The sequence below is a fragment of the Plectropomus leopardus genome, chromosome 10, assembly GCF_008729295.1.
Source record: "Plectropomus leopardus isolate mb chromosome 10, YSFRI_Pleo_2.0, whole genome shotgun sequence".
In the NCBI taxonomy this organism is placed as follows: Eukaryota; Metazoa; Chordata; class Actinopteri; order Perciformes; family Serranidae; genus Plectropomus; species Plectropomus leopardus.
The window spans coordinates 13,377,948-13,398,172 of record NC_056472.1 but is presented as its reverse complement, the minus strand read 5'-3'; the positions used below and the strand labels follow the sequence as shown (position 1 = coordinate 13,398,172).

Genomic DNA, 20,225 nt, shown 5'->3' with positions numbered 1-20,225 from the left:
CAAACTATCAAAAGGATGTTGTGCCTTCGTGCGTCTGTTCAGGTCTCATGAGCCTTACACTGTAGGAGACCTCACAGAAAACAAAACATAAATGGACCAGAACTGTCACATTATGTAAACAATTGCACCCGCACAGGAAGGAATATATCAGCATGTTTCTGAGAGGCACCTTGCTTGACAGCATACAGTATATTTGGATACAACATGTAGTCATTTGTAGTACAGTCATTTGATGTAAATCACATTTAAGTTTGTACTATGTTTCTGCTTTAGGGGTTGTTTAATGTTAGTGAATACAATGACAGTATACGGTTACTATGGTAACATTTGTCATGTCCACTTTCACTACTTATTCTTGATAATGTTTGAAAGAAGGCACAGTTAAACATTTTTGGACACAAGAGTTTTGTGAAATTATCAATAAAATTCTTATGTGTGATTAGGATAGTTAAGCATAAAAACTGTAGGCAGGGAAACAGCTAATCAAGTTGTTACAATGCATAGTAATGGTCAGAGTATTTGTACTTTTAAAATTATTTCTTTGTAAATTACATTTTATACATCTGCCAAGTGCTGCAGTGCAGTGAGTCAGCTTTTTCCTTGGCTACGTCATCATTGTTACCATGTTCTCCAACCCGACTGCCAGAAAAGATGTTGGCATTTTATTTTTCACATTTGCACGTTATAATGTAACACATACATTGAAACTTTACATTTCAACAACACGATGGTTAACACACGGTTATGTTTAAGCACAAAAAACACATGGTAGTGGTTGGGGAAAGATCATGTTTTGGGTTAAAATACCAGGTTTTGAGGCAAGACCCTCACTGTAAATGCAGCAATGTCTGTATAAAAAGTTTTTTGTGCTGCTACTCTTGCAGGAAACGCAGCAATGTCTCAGTAAAAAACAACTTTTTGTGGCATTATCAACACAGTCACTGAAAAACACCAGTGTTTTGGGGCTAAAGATGTGGGAAACAGAGAAACAAATCCCTAAAAAACCACCCTCATTCTGTGTCTGAAAAGCCACCTAAAAAATACAGCAATGTCTCATTAAAACACAAGTGTTTTAATGGTTTTAGTCCAAAAGAGTAGTTGGCAGCTTGGTAGGTGTCTCACTGAGGTGAATACCACCCACCATCCCCTCTACCTACGGATGGAAAATCAGCTTTTATTTTTATTTATCTATATATTTATTGGCTGGGCTCGTTTTCTTCGTTTTTTAAAAAAATCAAATCTCTCTCTATCTCTTTTTTTCACAGATTACTTTTTTGGGATTTTATCCTTTATTTGTGATAGGACAGCTCAAGTGTGAAAGGCGTAGAGAGAGGGGATGAATTTTGTAGGGTTGCTGGCGCCTGGGGTTTATCCCAGCATGCACTAGGCTCTTAAAGTACCCAAATGAAGTGCTGAGCCACATGTTGCTTAGCCAGGGGCTGTACATCACCCAACAGAAAACCAACTTAAATGGACCACAGCACATGTAAAAAACAACAACTTTTATTATCTTCGTGCAGATTATGGTTGATCTCTTTTATTAGGAACAGATTGCCTCAGTATAATAACAATTAGCTCTAGCATTTTAGATGTAACAGAAAGTACCAGAGTGCTGTGCAGAAGAGACACAAAACAAAACAATGGATTTTCATATCAAGTCAGGCTACCTATAATCATATTGTTGTTTGTGACGTAAAAGCACTCTGCCTTATGTTGTGTTCACACTATGAGCAACACAGCAATGGGGGTGTTTAAAATCTGACAACCTGTCCACAGGCCCAGTAAGGTATTTTTTGATTACTGAAATATGTAAAACATCTGAGGTATTCATTGTCATTTAAGTGGTACAGTCATACAGCATATTTGGGATCCAGGATATTGGATTTTTTGATGAGAACAACAACCAACAAATAAACAGTTATTACTTACCTCATGAAGTGTTATTGTGATCCAAGAATCCACATATGTAACCATTTTCCAACAGAAATGCTGCTCACAAACTCTCATGCATCAACATGATCTAAATCAAGTGACATATTTCGTTTCAACCCATTATTACATCCATAGATATCAACAGACTGATGCATCATTTTAAAGATTCATCTTTCTATAACTTTGGTGTAATATATTTTTTTGTTCTGATTCATTAACATTTGAATCATTGCCGCCATATAACAGAACAGGTCATATGCTTTCAAAAGAGCCAGTAGGGGCTTTGAATAGGGTACCAGCTGACCAATGGCCAATCACGGCCTGAGCTGAAGACTGGAAGTTCCTGCAGTTTCAAGGTAGAATTTCACTATAATACATCATACCAAAGACATCAATACAGGAACAGAAATTATAAACACATGGCTCCTGGGTTATTTTAAGAGAAAAACAATCTTTCTTATCATTTGAGCTTTTGTAGACTTGTTTTTTTTTATATACTTATTTGCTTTTTATGTAGCTTTCAACTGCATGGTCTTCATCACTGTGCCTCCTAATAGGTCATTTATTTATGTTATAATAATTTCATATTGTAATGAAAGCTTTTTCCATGACAACTGGAGCAGTGAATTTTTTATCATAATGTAGGCTTAAGTACATTTTAATTGTTTGTAACTACTCATTACTAAAACATGAAAAAAAAGTGCAATAACTCTTTGACAATACAATTTTTGAACAATTCTTAACTGTATAAATTCAAATTCAAAAAGTAAAATAATACAATTGTATTGATTACAAATTTTTTAAAAATTATAATTTAAAAACCATTAGAATGGAGCCAGAGAAACACTGCTGTGCAAAAGTATTTATTTAAATAAGCACGTCTGACTAAAACGCCAGAATCAACAGATCATATATAAAAACAAGAAAAAAACAGTCACATAAAAATAATATTCCATGTCAAATACAGCAAACTTATTATGATACATCTTTACATTCTTTACAAACACTCACTGACAGTTATGATCCTTCTCTTATACAGTTAATTACTCCTCACACACACACACACACACACACACACACACCAGAAACACACTAATACTTAAGACACACAATCGCTCTCTCACGCACTCATACAAACACACACACACACACACACTTAAAGCCACGTCCCTCTTCATTCTGCCAGTGTGTAAATGAGATGTCAGGGAGTTGGAGGAGGGAATAAATAAATGTTGGCATCAGAATTCAGTCGGTCTTCAGTTTCTATTGGCATGAATCTGGACTTTGTGCATCTTTCAGTGGTTGTTATTGTCTTGTCATATTAATACTTTGTTTTTTAGACAATTATCTAGGAAGAAACTGATTATTTTCAAATCACAGCAGTGGCACGCACATATTCATATTCCAGCACTTTAAGGACCTTATAAGTGTTTTTGCATGTTCTAGTCTCTTTCCTACACATCACATACATTTAAAAAAACTGCTGTTTTTTTCATGTTATCTAAAAGTGTTTTTAATAATTCACATTCCTATCTGTGAGCACAGACAGGAATGTGAATATCTGCCTATATTTATCATTTTGTATTCATGCTATCTGCAAAGCCGTGGTGCATTACCAGGCAACAACAAGGCAGATATGATTGTTTAATGTCATGGATCACCTACCTCAAGCACATTTCAAGCAAACTGTTTTGCATCATACAGTGAAGTAAATGAGAATCAGTGGCTGCCCTGCCTGAAGGCAGGATTTTTTCCTGCACACATTCAACAGCCTTAAACAACACGGCAGCAATATGTAACGTGTGAGTGAAACTTAATGAGCTAAAACATGCAAAAACACTGAAATGGCTGGACAATGACACTCTCAGGAAACATTTTACTTGCAAAAAATGTGCTCTACACAAACTGTAGACACACCCACACACACACACCTGCATTTTCATGGATAATGTGCAGAACATAGATGGTCAAATGGGCTTTCCAAAAAGGTGCAGCTCACACACTTTAGCATTATCACTGTGACAGATAGCCATCATTACACATTACACTTTTCAGTATAAGAGATGGTTTGTGTGTGTGTGTGTGTGTGTGTGTGTGTGTGTGTGTGTTGTGCGTGTGCCTCAAGATGGGGCATTTAGAAGTAGTCTCTTCTTCGTGAATCGTCACTAATGAAGGAGGGGTTCCACTGAGCGGGGTAGATGCACGAGTGGCGAGAACCCGGCAGGCCTGTGAACGGGTACAAACCGTTTCTCTCCAGGTCTGAGTTACGCAACGCAGGCTGATGGAACAGAGAGAGAGAAAATGTTTAAGGTGATTGACAGTTTCTTCTGGTCTAATACAGTGATTTATCAGATGTATCCAAACACAAGGATTTTTTCAGCCTGGATGTTATTTTCCAATGTTTTTGTGTCTAGCTGGCTATTGGGAACAACAGTTTTTAAAATTCGTCCAGCACTGAGTGAGGCTGTAGAGGCGAAACTGGCTGCAATGTAACTACTCAGGGCTTGTTCACACATGTCAGTTTATGTCTACTAAAAGTGCTTGTTTTTGCCACTGACAGGCTCAGAATGTTATTCTCTGTGTTTCATAACATTATCACTACAGAAATAGACCTTTTTATGAAAGAGCGAGATCCCTTTGGCTTAACCTGAAACATCCCTGAAATTACACCAAACCCCCTTGACTCGCATTTAAATAAAAAGTAATTTATTATAAAACACACTTCATTCAAAGTAGACAGAAACAAAAACCGTCTCACGGGTAGTTTGTTTGTCCACTGTTCTAACAATCAGCAACTCTGGTTTGGTTGAAATAAACCCATAGTTCACAAAAAGGATTTTACTCTTTAACAAAAAGGTCTGTCTCTATAGAGATTCTTTCCATAATGTTATCTGGCAAAAAAGAGCACTTTTAGTAGATATAACTGACGGTGCACAGCCTAAGTGGTTACCTTGCAGCCTTTTTTGTGGCTGCAGGCTACAGCACTCTCGCTCAATAGTTGGTCAATTTCAAAAACAGATGTCTCCATTAGTAACTTAGACAGGATAAAAAATACTGAAGTTACCCTTAAAGAATGTCAGATAAAATCAAAGTTGTATTTTTGCTTACAGAGTAGTAAATGTCGGTCATCTGCAGCAGGTTCTTGGTGCTGCCGTTCTCTTGCATCTCAATGGTCTCCCTGCCCCACTCTGTGGATATGCGGTTATTTTTGGGGAAGTCTGCATACGGGGACATCTGCAGGTCTCCACTCTTGAAGATGATCTTGTTGATGTCATTCTTGTCTTTCCTTGGAGATTAAACATTTTTTAAAAGTTAAATCTTTGTCACATTTTTACCAAAGATTTTCACTTCACCAAACCACTGGAAGTGAGGAACTGTGTTTTTTGGTAATTTGGATCCTTTAAGTTACAAAATATTCTGTCAAGTGATGATTACAAGATAATAAAAGAATAGGATCCTTTGTTTTTTTAAATCATTTGTAGCTGAGCAAGGCGCATTCTGGCATTAATGAAGTGTGAGTATAAAACTTGACAAGTTGAGCTGCAGTGCAAACCAAGAGAAATGTTTGTCAGCAATAACAGCAGTCTTACTTGCAACAGGTGACAATGAGAGCGATGATGAGGATGAGGAGCAGAGCGCCCCCTGCAGGTGACACCACGACTGCAATCAGCTTGTAAACTGCAATTTTAAATAACACCACATTAACTGCTAAACTTTAAAAACATCATGTGAAGATCATAAAATCAAATTTGTGATTTTAGTTCAAAATATATCTTCTGTTAAAGCTGAATATGTTGTGCGTCATTTTAGGGCCACTTACAATTTCCACAGTTGAATCCTCCAAATCCGAACATGCACCTGAAAATCAGAGGCAGAATCTACAGTGAGAATGTGGACTGAAATCATACAAGTACAAATAGATCAATACTGTAAGAGAAAAAAAGGGAACCTGAACTTACGGGACACAGGTTCCATTTTCCAGCTTGTAGCCATCCCCACATTCTGAAATTGAAAAAAAAAAAAAAAAAAAAGTAACATTACACAGTTTGATATAAGGAGCAGTATTGTTTTGCTCATAAACCTTGTCCTTAATTTTATCAATTTAATGTGAAATGTCTTCTTTTTTCAATAGATTTGAATCAGGTAAATTGTAAATATATGTTTTTTAATTTACTTTTTGTCATTATTTCATTTAGTTATTTAAAAAGCCACATGCACTCACACATGCACACACGTAACTCACCTAGGCATGACAGATCGTCGGGGTTGTGTTTGTAGTATCCTTGAAGACACTGGCAGCGGGCCGTGCCGCTGCTGTCTGTGCAGGTGGAGCGCTCTGTATCACACTGAGTCTTCTGGGCCACACACAGACTTTCCACTGGAACACAATAAGGACAAAATTAGTAACGTCAACACTAAAACACTCATGACTTGGAAAATGTGAGTGGCCCAAGACATCAAAAAACACCAAAACAGCTTCCTTTTTTCCCTCAGTTTATTATTAGAATTAGAGCTGAAATCATTAACGGTTCTGGTTTAGTTCTGAACAGTTCTGGTTCACAACAAGTATCCTACATAAGACTGCTACTGTATCTGTGAGCTCACAGTGGTCTTATGGTGTTTTATGGGATTGCATGCTGTGACTGTAGGACTCCCTGCAGTGTAGGGTTGTGAAATATAGCAGCTGGTTGATGATATTTTCGAGTGATGCAATGATGTAGCTGTGGGTATATTTACAGCTAAACTATGCCCCCTAGTGGCTGTAAACACAACCTTTAGTTTTTTCAGTGTAAAGATCTCAATCGTCTCAGTCACTTCAGTTATGCAAAAGTGTAATGCATTCACTTGAGGAAAAATACTTGCCCTGTTTTTCTGAATTAACAAACTGTTATATCAGAGTTCTAAAAAAGAAGCTTTCATGGAACAACTAAATTACTGCTTCACCACTATGTGCATCTGTGAACTATATGGCTGCGACAACATAGATGCTTTACACACATCTTCCCCTCAGAGGCACAGATGATTTATATCAGTACAGTTTGAAGGTGGGCACCCAAGCTGAGTGTCACCACTTGAAATGTGACCAAATGTCTCTCCTTCTGTTTTTCAGTTGAGTAATAGCCAGAAATGTGTTTTTGAAGAAAATTATTATTATTATGTCACAGTAAAGACCTTTAACCTTTTGTAATTTTTGTGAACTCTATATATATATATATATGTGTAAAATATCAAATGTCATTACTTCATCATTTTATCCTATTACACAATTGTGTGAATTTTGGTCATAATTAGCATATGGATTCTTGAGTTAAGGCCAAAAACATGTTTTCTGAGGTCATAAGGACCTGTGACCTTCGACCAGCAAATTCTAATTCGTTCATTAGTGAATCTAAGTAGTCATTTGTGCCAAAATTAAGGAAACCTCATCAGGGTGCTCATTAGATATTGTGTTCACGAAAATGATAAAGATGCAAGGTCACAGTGACCTTCGATCTTCAACCACCAAAATCGAATCAGTTTATAGTTCGCGTGCCAAATTGAAGAAATTTTATCAAGGTTTTCTTGTTGATCTTTTTTTATATTAACATGTTTATTATCTTTTTAATTAAAAAAAACGAACATTTTTTTCTACTGTGAATGCATTATGCTTCCATGCATTTGAAGTAGGTCAGTCAAAAATGTTTAAACCTTTGAGTGAAAAGATAAACCCTGATTATGTTTAATACGATTACTGGCTATTATATTTACCATGATAAGAGAGCTGGTGGTGCAGCACCATCCGGCAGTGGGCCACCGAGGAACTGCAGTTGCTGAGAGACATCTGGATGCTGTTGTAAACCTCTGTGCTCGTCACATCAGCGGAAATGGAAAACATGTTGACAGCCAAAATCCGAACTCCATCCTCTCCTCTGAGGAGAAGAGATCAGAGTTCAACATAGAGGTCTACACTGACTACATGTTAATGTTGCATCATTTAAACTTAAAAAAAAAATCATGTGTTTTCCTGAGTTTAGAATTACTCAAATAAAGTGGGATGTGAACACCAACTATTACCTTATTAAATGGGGTAAATATAATATATATATAACATGGCAACAAATTACAAAACTTTTTTTTTTTTTAAATGGAATAGTTTAGCAATGATGAGAACTTACTTCTTACTTAGCGTTGATCGGCTGTAACCTCGGAGGACTGACAGCGAAGCATTGAGCTGAAATGAAGACAGGAAGACAGTGTGTAGCAAATATAATGTACACAAAAAACACATTTTTCCCAGAAGTGATGATGATGCAGTGATGCGGACTGCCTCTCACCAGCTGAATGATCTCTCTCTGAATCTCATGCATGGTGGCGCTCTTGAAGATAACCGGGTCATGAGGCTGTCTGTTAATACTGAAAGTTCCCAGAAAAGTCTTCGCTATGGAGTGGTGAAGATAAAGTCAGTGAATTCATATATATATATACAGTTTAAGTTTGCATATTTTCATCATCTGTGATTGAATTACTTTTCTAATGTTATGTATTAAAGGGGTTTTACCCCTGGTGCAGGTGCGTCCATCCTCCAGGTCAAAGCCGAGCGGACATTCACAGCTGAAGGAACCTCGCATGTTCACACACCTGGAGCCAACAGGGCAGGGGTCCCTCTCACACTCATCCACATCTGAACAGACAAGTATATGCAGGTACTAAAATATCATTTCTGAAAGGGCATGAAATCTTAACACTTAGGAATGTAAGATAAAAAGTATATTTTCCGTGGATGTTTTTTTAATGGATTTATTTCATTTGTTGATACACTAAATACAAAGGGTTAAAGTAGCATGCATGCTGACAGGAAGAAGAGGAGCTCACCATGGCTGCAGGTCGGTCCTGTCCATGCCTGCTGACAGTGGCAGGTGTATTCATGCCCTTTGTAGCTCACACACATCCCTCCGTTCATGCAAGGGTTTGACACACACGGGTTTCCTGTTCCGTTCAGGGAGGAGAGCAGATTTACCATAAAACAGAAGACACTGAACCATTAAAAGAGAGAAAAACAGTACAATCACACAGCAGTGCTTCTTTTGCATTGTTACTCTATGGTGAAAGATCACTGCAGTATAATCAGCATCAAAACCATTCATTTGAAGTTGCACATTAGAGAAGTTTCGAAATGCATCGTCCACAAAATAGCACCTTGCATTTTACTTTTCTCTCCTTACATTGAGTAGTTTAGCTCTTCTTTAGATATTACAGCATACATTGTGCAGGACATCAGTTAAAGCTTTAATCTCAAAATCAAATTTCGTCATATGATCTGAAATTGTGATGCTTTTTTGAAGCGCATTCTTGCTGTGAAAACTGCATGTCAAGGGTCGTCACTTCAAATGAAGATAGAGTGTAAAGCACTGACTTGGCAGTGGTGGTGCCTTGGTTGGCGACGTCGTCCCCACCAGCTGTGTAGTTCCTCTGTCTGTCTGTCTCCTAGTGGTCTGAAGAGTCTCTGTACTCTTGGTTGGGGTGCTGTGGGTGTAGGTGGTAGTGATGCGCTGGCTTTGAGTCGTTGTGATTCCTAGAGTGCTTGTGCTTGTTTCTATCGGCAGGGTGGGGGCGTTTGTGGGGTTAGCCATCCCAGTTGAGGGAGCCTGGGTTTGGCTGGGCGACACGTGTTGAGTTGGGTGCACCGCAGAGGTCAGCAGGGCCAGGGTGGAGGCTGTGGTGGAGGGTGTGGTGTATGGGATGGTAGCCTCAGTAAGTGACTCTGGAGCAGAGCTGCTAGCAGGGCTACTAAAGCTGGAGCTGGAGGTTGAGGTTGCAGGTAGAGGAGGGATGGAGGTGATGGTGGCAGCGGTGGTGGAGGCAGAGGAAGTGGCTTTGAAAGTGTCTTCCTCTGTTATCTGTGATCTGTTAAAGAGAAAATTAATCAATTAAATCTCCTACAGACTTCTGAAAAAAATGAAAAAAGGGCATGAGAACATATTTACATCACATCACTGAAATGACAACTTTGGAGAAGGTACGCTCTCGAAGATCTATACAAGCAGCACAGTTTCAAGGTGAGTGTCCAAGATCAGTATCACCAATTCGATATCTGACCAGATGTCTCCCCTCTGTTCCTGAGTTATGATGTTTGAGTAATGGCCAGAAATTATGCCGCAGTGAAGCTGAGCATTGACCTTTTGGATATCAAATGTCATCACTTAATCATTTTATCCAATTAGACATTTGTGTGAAATGTCATCATATATAGCGTATAACTTCTTGAATTATGGCCAAAAACATGTCTTGTGAGGTCACAGGGACCTTTAACCACAAAAATCCAATGAGTGTTCAGTCTTCAGTCCAAGTGGACGTTTGCGGCTATTTTTTAAAAAAAATTCCACAAGGCATTTTTGGCATACACAAGAATGAGATGGATGCAAGGTCACAGTGACCTTGACCTTTGAACACCAAATTCTAACTAGCTTATCATTGAGTACAAGTGGATATTTTTGCAAAATTGAAATTAATTATGTCAGGCTCATTCACAGTAATGAGACAAACAAGGTCATAGTGACCTCGACCACTGACCACCTACATATGATCAGTTCATCACTGAGACCAAGTGGACATTTGTGCCAAATCTGAAGAAATAAAAACCGTCCCTCAAAGAGTTCTTGAGATATTGCATTCACAAAAATGGGATGGACAGACAAATGGACAACGCAAAGACATAAGGCCGCTAGCCGTGGCCGTCGCTGGTGCAGAGCCATAAAAATTAACATGTGGTAAACAGACACAATTAAAAGACATAACAGTTTATCCTCTTAAGGGTTGCAGGGGGGCTGGAGCCTATCCAGTGATAATAAATTAAAAATAAATATTACATGGCAATAATGATAAATCCTGCTCAGTGCTGCTGTGCTTGTGCAACAACCAAATACTTTTCCTTGAACATTATTCTTCATTTATTTAGAAGTTATAATACCGTACCTTTCTGTTACAGTGACAGGTGTGGTGGTGAAGAAGACCTCAGTGACCAGCACTGGAGTGTCTGTTAGAGAATTGTCCACTTTGGATGTACTGCTGCTGACTGTAGGGGAAGTTGTGGTCACACCCAAGTCCACGCTGTCCTCCCTGGTCTGGGATGAAACCTCCTCAGTGCCCTGCTGGTTCTGAGTGCTGGAGCTGTGGGCTCCGGTGGACGAGGACTCAGTGGAGGTTACAACACTGGAGCCCGACCCCTGCTCTGTCCCTGAGATGTTTGTAGGACCTTCTGCAGGTGAGGTGACAGGTGGTGTGGAAGAAACAGACACTTCAGATTGGTCAGTGCTGAGCTCGGTCACTCTGAAGGGTGGTGTCGAGTCGGAGGTCTCCTCTGCAGTTGATGAGTACTGATGATGGGTGGTGTTAGGTTGTCTGGTTAAACTTTGGGTTCCTCTGGGCCCTCCTGGAGTCCCGGTCTCTGAGGGAATCCCCCTGAAGGAGTGTGTCATGTGCTGGTCTGTTGTGTCCCTGCTGTCAGTTCTGGTGGACGGGGCACTGTGGGTGTAGCCCTCAGTCTCTGTGGCCCTAGATGAAGCACTCCAGGTGGAGGGGGGCTGATGGGAGTTGGAGTCCTCTGTGAAAGCAGAGGAGGTGCTGTTGCTGGAAGAGGAGGAGACAGACAGCAGAGTCCTCTCCCCAGCTCTGGTGATGGTGGTGGAAGTGTATGTGCTGTCAGTGTGGACGGCTGTGTGAGACATTGAGGCTGAGGTGTCTCCTAGTTGGAGGGTGGTGTCTGGGCTATCCTGGGGGAGTCTCGAATCCTCTGTCAACATCCAGGAACGAGCCTCCCAGGACACAGCAGGGGAGGTGTCTGACACCTGGTCTGTGTTAGTAAAATCCTTCCAGTCCCTGCTGCTGCTGCTGCTGCTGCTGCTGCTGCTGCTGATGCTACTGCTGCTGCTGCTGCTGATGATGCTGCTGCTGCTGCTGATGCTGCTGATGCTACTGCTGCTGCTGATGCTACTGCTGCTGCTACCACCGCCGCCACTGCTGCTGCTGCTGCTACCGCTGATGCTGCTGCTGCTGATGCTACTGCTACTACTGCTACCAGTGCCGCCACTGCTGCTGCTGCTGCTGGTGCTACCGCCGATGCTGCTGCTGCTGCTATCATCACTGCTGGCCTCAGTGGTGGCTACAACAAGGGTGGAGGTGAGTGGCTCAGTAGACAGATGTACTGCTTCCAATGACCTGCTGCTTGTTTCTGTGAAGGTTTGTGTCTGCTCAGCGTCTGTGGAAAAAGGAAAAAACATATAATATTATCGAGTCTGTGAAATTTTCTCTTCAGATAAGGCCTCTTTATTTCCATTTTACCGCATCATTGCTTTTTTGTTATTAACTGCTACTATACATTTTTGGCAAAAAGGCAAACACATGCATTTGCATTTGTATATACACATACTAATCACCCCATGGTGAGTTCATCCATTGGGTTTTAGTAACTGAGTGAAGTTTCTACTCGCAATTATTTTTTAATGCTGTTATATTTAGATCATGAATGAATTTTTTTGTTATCTCAAGAAAACAAAGCCTGTTTTTTCATGATAACAATTTACAAGAAAATTAAAGGCTGTTTTTCTTTTTAAATGACTTTAATTCTTGAGATCACAGAATAAATATGGAGAATTCCAAATTAAGTGTCTGGGTCATTTGATCACAACTGATTTCCGCCTTCAAGATCACTATCAGGAATGTCGGGGAGGATTCATAACTGAACTATTTAAGTTTATTCTCGTGCATTACTGGGGACTCCTTGAATAAACATTTTCAGCTTAAATCAGTTGCTACATTTGTCAAGGAGCCACCCATGCATGCTTGTGTGTCACTCCTGATCTCTGATAAACATGATAAGCAATAAGGGGAAACAAAACAACAATCCATCAATTAAAAACAGAAAACAACAGACATTGATAGTGGCATGGTATAAACTTTTAACTTTAATAAAAAAAAAAACAGTCACAAGAATTTGACCACTCATTAAAATTAGGGAGTGTTTGTGTCAATTCTCAGGAGCCTTAATGGCAAAAAAAGGGCATTCAAACCACTGTTACATGAACTGGGCCTACTTTACTTAATGCCCATGCTAACATTCAGGTCTTCAGACTTCATTCATGATGCAGCTGTCTCTGTATTTTCATTTACAAACTGTGTATTGTATCTCACTTCCAGCTGTGGCCCCCAGAGGGCGCTCATCAGGCTGAGCCTGGTCTGAACAGACCAGAGAGGGGGAAGATGCTGTCAGAAAGTTCTGCTGCTTGCTACAGAGACAATGATTTTGGGTGGAGGACAATTGGCAGCCGGACTTGTCTGCTCTAACAAAGGCTTGAGGTCCTAAATATGGCGGTGACTGTCTCCGTTGGGAATTCGCCACTTCCTTCCTAAAGCTGAGTGAGCACGAGGCACTGGCAGAAAACTGTCACCATGTATCTGGGCGTGTTTTCATGTTTAGTGTCTGTGGAGAGTTGTTTTTTTTTACCAGCTTTAAATTGTTGTTACGTCATAAATATAGCCAAAGCAGTATCAGAAGAGAAGCACCATAAAATAATGTTGGTAAAGAATAGGGATTGTTGTTTCAGATACATATATTTTTACAGTTCCCCTCTGACAGTTGACACTGGAGATAGACAAGAATCATGCACAGAGAAGAGCAAACAAAAGTTGCCAGCTGGAAACAACCCAGAAATGTTTCAATTACATAATGTGCGTCTTAGACAACTACAACTCTAGGACCCCCCGAAATTCCTTTTCAAACCTTGTCTAACCAGTGGTTACTGTCAAGTGTAAATAAGACTGTGAATCATTTTTATGTCAACTCATTACTTTAAAGCTGTAAAACAGTGGATAGAAAAAATGACAAATCAATTTTTTTAAACCAAGAAATTAAAGTTCCAGCACACACCAGGACACAAGGAGTGACACTACTTTAATTACAGCCCAAATAAATAAATATATATACTTCAGAAAAAAAGGGTTGATTTTTTTTTTTTTTGGGCTGTACCCAACTCAGAATTATGCCAGTTGAATCGGATTTGGCTGGTCAAAACAAATATTCGACGATGTATTTTGTCTTCTACACAAAGTCTTAAAGTTTGAACACGGCTCAGTGGGACGTTCAGTGTGACAGCAGCATTATTAAGAAGCTAACAGCCCTAATGACTGTACCTATTTGCTCTGAGCTGTAAATTCACCACTTCTTCAACTTATGGTACGGTCTCTCTCCCTCCGTGCTGCTGCCTGCATGTCTGCAGCTTCACACCGCAGCAAAATCTGGGGACCACGTTACCAGAAGTACACTGCACATAAAAACAAACTCACACTCAAGTCTGCCTAGTCTATATGTGTGAAGTCTTTCTTTCTTTCTTTGACCTTGAGGTCTCGAGGTCTTTTCTCTGCCCATCACTGATGCTGTGCTGTCTGACAGCCTGTTTTCTGGCCAGTGTCCAGCAGCCCAGGACTGGAACAACAGCACTCTGAGGATGAGCGTCGGTGCTGGATGGCATCCTGACAGCCAACATACTGCCACCAGCAGCCACCATCCAAAACCAGTGGAGGGGAGAGTTCAACAACAGAGCAGCCCGTCCGCTGGGAGTCTGTGAGCAGAACTGGGCCACTGGACTCTGTTTTTCTAACTCACTTCCTCTGCATGTGTCTCTCTCATTATTTCATTTTCTCTCTCTGGATCCAGTCCGGGCAGCAAAATTCAGACTGGAACGTGGTGTTGGCAACAATCGAGGAACACTCCCAGATTCTCCGCTGTTTATCTCTCAGCTCTTGACTGTTAACACGGCTGTCAGTGTAGTTTTTTTTAACATCTGTTATACACCAGAAGCTCTGTGGCTTGCATGTTAATTTAGGCAAATGCAGTAATAGGGTTAGCATATTAATGAGGATGCTGTGAATATATTGGTTGATATTTTATTGCCAACACGTTAAATAGGTCATTTGTTAAATGCTGCCGACTTTTGCTATATTCAGTGACCAAATTTTTATTCTGTATTCATCACCAGATGACTGTGACCTGAAGACCTGATTTGGGATATTGCAAGGTGAATCTGGGTGAAATCAGGGTGACAAAAGTTCATTTCACTTTGTCATTCTTTAGCAGAAACTAGTCAGATCTCTGTACAGCAGTCAGTTTGTCTCAGTTGTATTGCTGTGTAACGCAGTATATTATGGGTTTAAGTTGGCTTTGAATGCAGAAGCCAGTGATACACTATGCTGTAATATCCCTAGAGGAATGTAAATCGATACAATATTTATAGTAACGGAAAGGTTTTTAAGTTTTCCTCACAAACCTGCTGTCCTTACATTAAAGTAGTTTCAGCTTGTACGTTATAAGTAGGATATTTCATACATTCTATTGTGACCAATTTGCAACTGTAGCATGAGTAGAAGTAATGCATTTAATATTATGTTAATAATAAGAGTAGTATCTTACTGCAGTTGCATTGTAACTTTTCTAATCAGCCTATATTATGTAGTTGTGTAAAACTGTAAATCTATGACTTTTACATAGAGCAGGTGGGTCGCCTAAATTCAGTAACTGTCTGTCTGTCATACAGTTCTAGTGCTCTCTTTTTCATGAGGTACAGAGCCCAACCATTATTAGAGTTTTTGGTATTATGCTTCTCAGTGGTTGCATTATGCATCCTAATATTCTAATAATCTTCTGAAAATTATTTGTTCATCTCAGAGCTTAAACTGCTCCGTTTTTCCGCTGGCTGGAGTTAAGTGTGCAGTAAGCTTGTTTTTTTTTTTGCTGATTTTTTTTTAATTAATTATTTATCATTGAAAAAAAGATAAATGTGGTTATACAAACTGAGCAACTGCACAGTAAGCTTCTGAGGATTTTTTGGTCCCCAGATTTAAATACAGAGTGAGCGCTCCTAACTTTCATGCTGCTCTCTGGCACAGGCAGCTGCGGACTTAAGACCCAGAGTGAGACAGAGTGCGATGGAGGCAGCTGACCAGTAGAAGAGAGGCGTTGCCAGGTCAGGCTCTGAGATAATGGTACTTTCGGCCTTCTGCTTAGAAGTGGCGAATTTACAGCTCACAGCAACGTTATACAAGATTGTCTCTGGCTTTTGTTTGATATCTTGTTTCTGCAAAAAATGTTGCACATTTCTGATCTTCCATTAGCATAGTTAGCACACATAAATTTAAAGGGCTAACTTGGCTCGTTATTCCATGAGCGTCGGTGTCACAATATCAAAATATCACAATATTTTTGACCATATACTTCGTTGTTGATATTGCGACAATATCGTAGGATTGAATATTAGTGCCTTTACAAAATATTTACACAATGAGATTTTTAATAAATAATAATCGGTACTGATTTTTATTTTGAATAAATAATAAACAGTATAATAACTGGTGAACAAATGAGTTTTTGTGACATTAGCAACACTTTAGCGCAAGTGCTAACAGGAAGTAAAAATCTCAAAAAGAGTGAGGGTAGTGATCATATTTATTATTTAGACCACGACAGGAGTGACACACTCATTAAAGTGGTTTCTGGATGTTCATTGGTTTCCTCAAACTAAGTAGACTATGTGTAGGTCTAAATGGGGTTCACATGTTAAAGGTTCAGTGTGTAGAATTGAGTGACTTCTAACTGTGAGATTGCAGAGCTAAAACTTCTCCTGTGTGCAAAGCATGTAGGAGAAACTATGGTGGACGATGTGAAAAAACAAATGGCCCTATCTAGAGACGGTGTTTGGTTTGTCCGTTCTGAGCTAGAACAACATGGCGGAATCTGTTGGAGTCCATATGATGATATAAATGCCTCATTCTAAAAGTAACGAAAACACAGTTTTTATTTTGAGTTGATTAGACACCACTGTAAACATAGTTAAGTATACTATATTCCAGTTCGGCCAATAGCTGGCCCTAAATCCTACATAGTGGATCTTAAACTGTTAATTCCCAGTCTGCTGACAGTCTTCATTCATTGATGAGATCAGTCAATTTGAAGTGGTGGGAAGGCTTATCCTTCTTTATTACAGAACTACAGATAGGAGCACACAGTACTGTATGTACTACTATAGGCTACTTAAGTAGAAATTAAACAATGAATCAGGAAATTGAGTGATGACGAAAAACGGATTTGCATTCATCAGTTGATCAGAGGGATGTATGTTGTAAAACCCTCTGAGGCAAATTGTGCTTTGTGACATCAGGCTTTATGAATAAAACTGAATTGAACTAATAGTTTCTGATCTTAAAGCTAAAATGCCAGAAAATGTGCTGGTTCCAGCTTCTCACATGTAAATATATACAGTTTTTCTCAGTTGTTTACAAAGCTAAACTGAGTACCTAGGGGTTTTGAGCAGTTGGTTGGATAAATGAAGCAATTTAAAGAAATCAACGTAGCCTGTAAGAACTTGTGAAAGGTATTTCTCACTATTTCTGAAAAAGTACAAAGCAAGCGATAAATGGGGAAAACGACAAACATAAATATTTGATGAAAATAACTTTAGTTACAGCTTTATACTTACGTATAAACACAGCACAAGTTTCTTGTGTTTTAGTTGAACTTGTGTATAAGGAAAGAGCAATGCACTTGTTTCATGAAACTGTCTATGGATGCAAAGTTGAACTTATTTTCTGCTTGCTATCTGTGGCAGAGCAGCACCAGAGAGTTAACTCTTTACTAAAATGTTTTATTCATAATTCAGCTAGCCTAGTTATCCCACAACAAGATGCATCAGGAAAATCACTGGATGTATAAAGTTTTAAATGAAATGTTATTGATATTTTAAACAAAATATTGGGTTATTTCCAAATGTTATAAATGAGCTTTGCTGATGGATCTCTATTGTAGGCATTCTCCAGCTAAAGCCTATTTTAACTACAGTGAAATTAAAAGTCTTTGAAAAGACTTTTACAGAGCTTTGCTTTGCTTTGCATTAAGTATAAAATATAGTTTACAATATTCTCATATACTGCGTGTAAACTCAGTAAATTGAACAAACTTTCTAAACAGTTTCAGTTATCATGCAGGCCACAGTGATCTTACCGAGGTTTGCAGCAGCAGTGTGTGTCTCAGCAGTGTGTGTGAGCAGGATGTTCCTCTGTGATGGTGATAAACTTTCGCTGGAGTATGAAGTGGAAGTTGCATTGTTTTCCATGTAACTGAGTTCATCTGTGCCGGCTGAATAATACAATCCTGCCGTTACCGGATCCGTGCTGTTGTTACCGGGGGTCCCTGCCCCGAGGGGCCCCGGCAGACCCAGCAGGAGGACCGACAGAGACACACCGAGGACGTGATTCAATAACCACGTTTCCATGATTTTCAAGACCCCCAAACGGTCGCCGATAGTTTCCGTGAAGTCGAGTAGAGGCCGGGGAGTCTCCCGGGGACACCATGGGAGGAGAGCTCCGGCTATGAGTGAAGTTTCATAAGAATGAAATAAATCCTGGTGCAGGTCCCGGATTGATCCGCTGCTCGGACGGCGGGGAGCGGAAGATAACAGAGCCGAAGCTGCAGCCTGTTATCACAGCGCAGCGGAGTAGCCCGGGCTCCTCCTCCTCCGCAAACACACACACACACACACACACACACACACACACACACACACACACACACACACACACACACACACACACACACACACACACACACACACTGTAGTGGTTTTTACTCTGCCCTGTTATTCAACCCAGTGGCCGCCTTTGCTGCCTTCAGGTGTTGTCGGAAGTCCCGCATTTAAAAAAAGAGACACACAACACAACGCTCTCAGGCTAATTCATCCTCTCTGGGTGATATGGCACCCTTTAGTTGGTATTAAAATACGGAGAAATATATGCAGAAGAGTGAGAGACCCAGACTATAAAGACCTCCAGAGTCACAATAATGACACCCTGGGTGTTCATTATGGCATGTCCTATTAATGAAACCCATTAATACATTTTAAAGCCATAGGCTACTTTTTATTTTCAGAGCAATTACTATGAAATTTAATTTTAATGTGATATCATTTCTAACTTTAGGCTACTTGTCTTCCAAGTGGGACTGGGCTTGAAAAAGCCCAGACACACACAGGGGTCCACCATTGTAGACAGTGCATATGCAGGGGACCCTGGAAACTGCATTTGACTGTCCCAATAAAAACATGAAAGTAGCAGTGTTTTGTAATGGAACTGCATTCGTAAAGCATTTTTCTAGTTATTCGAACACTCAAAGCACTTTTAAACTATAAGTCGCATTCACCCATTCACACACTGGTGGCTGCAGTTACCTTGCAAGGTGCCACCTGCCTCTAAGTTTTTCAAACAGTCACACACGATGGCACAGCATTGGTTGCTATTCAGGGTTCAGTATCTCGTCCAAGGATACTTGGACATGTTGGCTGGAAGAGCCAGGGATCAGCCCATTAACCTTTCAATTAATGGATGACCCGCTCTGTTGCCTAAGCCACAACTGCTCGTCTATAGTTTTCTATCTATAATTTACACCATAAATTGATGCATGAAAATGTACCAGAATTTAGGAAATTATGTGTTTAATGCTGAAAATATTATTGTAGAGGACCCCCAAATCTGCTGTTTCATATGAGTCCCCCAAATGTTGACTCACCTACACCCTTGGGGTCTAGTCAGAGACAAAAAGTCCTCCTGCAATATCTCAACAAATTAGCTCTAATAACAGTAAAGCACAGTCAGTTTTCAGTGATATTCCCTTCTGGTCACACAGCAGTAAACTTTCACTGTCTACAGGGGAATTTAGATGAATTTAGATGTTAAACACTCCTTATTTAGGCTATAACAATCAGTTAATACAGAGAATAAATCTACTCAAGACATTCATCTTCAACACTGCATACCACGTCTGTTCGATAACTCTGATCAGTCGATGACAAGTTAACAAGGTACTAGTGTTTTTAAAGATAATTGTGTGCCTGTTGGCAGGTTGCAGTTCTGATAACAAAATGCTAAGAGGAAGTGGTTTTCACAGCTTTGCCGTTGAGCTGCTAGTGACTCTTTTAAGCTGCTCAGCACAAACAGTTCACCCAAACAACATCACCGTATGTATGACTGACATTTATTCAGCATGTTTAACAACTAAAACTTTCAGTAATTTGTTATTCCTTTCTGATACTGGATTTTCTCAACCAGAAATGTTTTTTTTAAAAAACAAGGGCTGTATGTTTGTGAAACAGGATGCTTGCTGTGATTTTTTATAGTGCATTTTGGTTTTGATTTAACCCACTATAAACTTGCATCTATAAAGATGAGTTTTCTCCTTTAACTTATTGTTATTAAGTAAATGTTGATTACACAGTGGG

General features: G+C 39.8%; 2 protein-coding genes across 2 annotated transcripts; both read right to left on the bottom strand.

Annotated features, from left to right (window-relative positions):
- Nucleotides 1-2,779: 2,779 nt before the first annotated feature.
- heg1 (heart development protein with EGF-like domains 1) lies at nucleotides 2,780-11,852 on the bottom strand. Its single transcript, XM_042495160.1, has 13 exons — nucleotides 10,885-11,852; nucleotides 9,326-9,816; nucleotides 8,785-8,898; nucleotides 8,471-8,593; nucleotides 8,247-8,350; nucleotides 8,088-8,143; nucleotides 7,681-7,841; nucleotides 6,176-6,310; nucleotides 5,892-5,934; nucleotides 5,753-5,790; nucleotides 5,523-5,610; nucleotides 5,041-5,218; nucleotides 2,780-4,210 (listed from the first exon to the last, which is right to left on the bottom strand). Exons 1-13 carry the CDS (start codon nucleotides 11,709-11,711, stop codon nucleotides 4,067-4,069), a joined length of 2,502 nt encoding a protein of 833 aa, XP_042351094.1. The 5' UTR covers nucleotides 11,712-11,852; the 3' UTR covers nucleotides 2,780-4,066.
- On the bottom strand, nucleotides 11,767-18,389 carry LOC121949127 (probable secreted beta-glucosidase SIM1). The gene is made up of 3 exons (XM_042494733.1): nucleotides 17,957-18,389; nucleotides 11,972-12,166; nucleotides 11,767-11,777 (listed from the first exon to the last, which is right to left on the bottom strand). Exons 1-3 carry the CDS (start codon nucleotides 18,225-18,227, stop codon nucleotides 11,767-11,769), a joined length of 477 nt encoding a protein of 158 aa, XP_042350667.1. The 5' UTR covers nucleotides 18,228-18,389.
- Nucleotides 18,390-20,225: the final 1,836 nt, after the last annotated feature.

Bases quoted from the DNA above. Each gene is read 5' to 3' on its own strand.
- heg1 (XM_042495160.1), bottom strand. From the start codon at position 11,711: ATGTTGACAGAGGATTCGAGACTCCCCCAGGATAGCCCAGACACCACC. The intron at 5,611-5,752 runs GTAAGTGGCCCT...TTAAAATTGCAG, and splicing joins AGGATTCAACTGTGGAAATT to TTTACAAGCTGATTGCAGTC. The intron at 5,219-5,522 runs GTAAGACTGCTG...TTAATCTCCAAG, and splicing joins CTCATTGTCACCTGTTGCAA to GAAAGACAAGAATGACATCA.
- LOC121949127 (XM_042494733.1), bottom strand. From the start codon at position 18,227: ATGGAAACGTGGTTATTGAATCACGTCCTCGGTGTGTCTCTGTCGGTC. The intron at 12,167-17,956 runs GTAAGATCACTG...CTTTTTCCACAG, and splicing joins CACTGCTGCTGCAAACCTCG to ACGCTGAGCAGACACAAACC.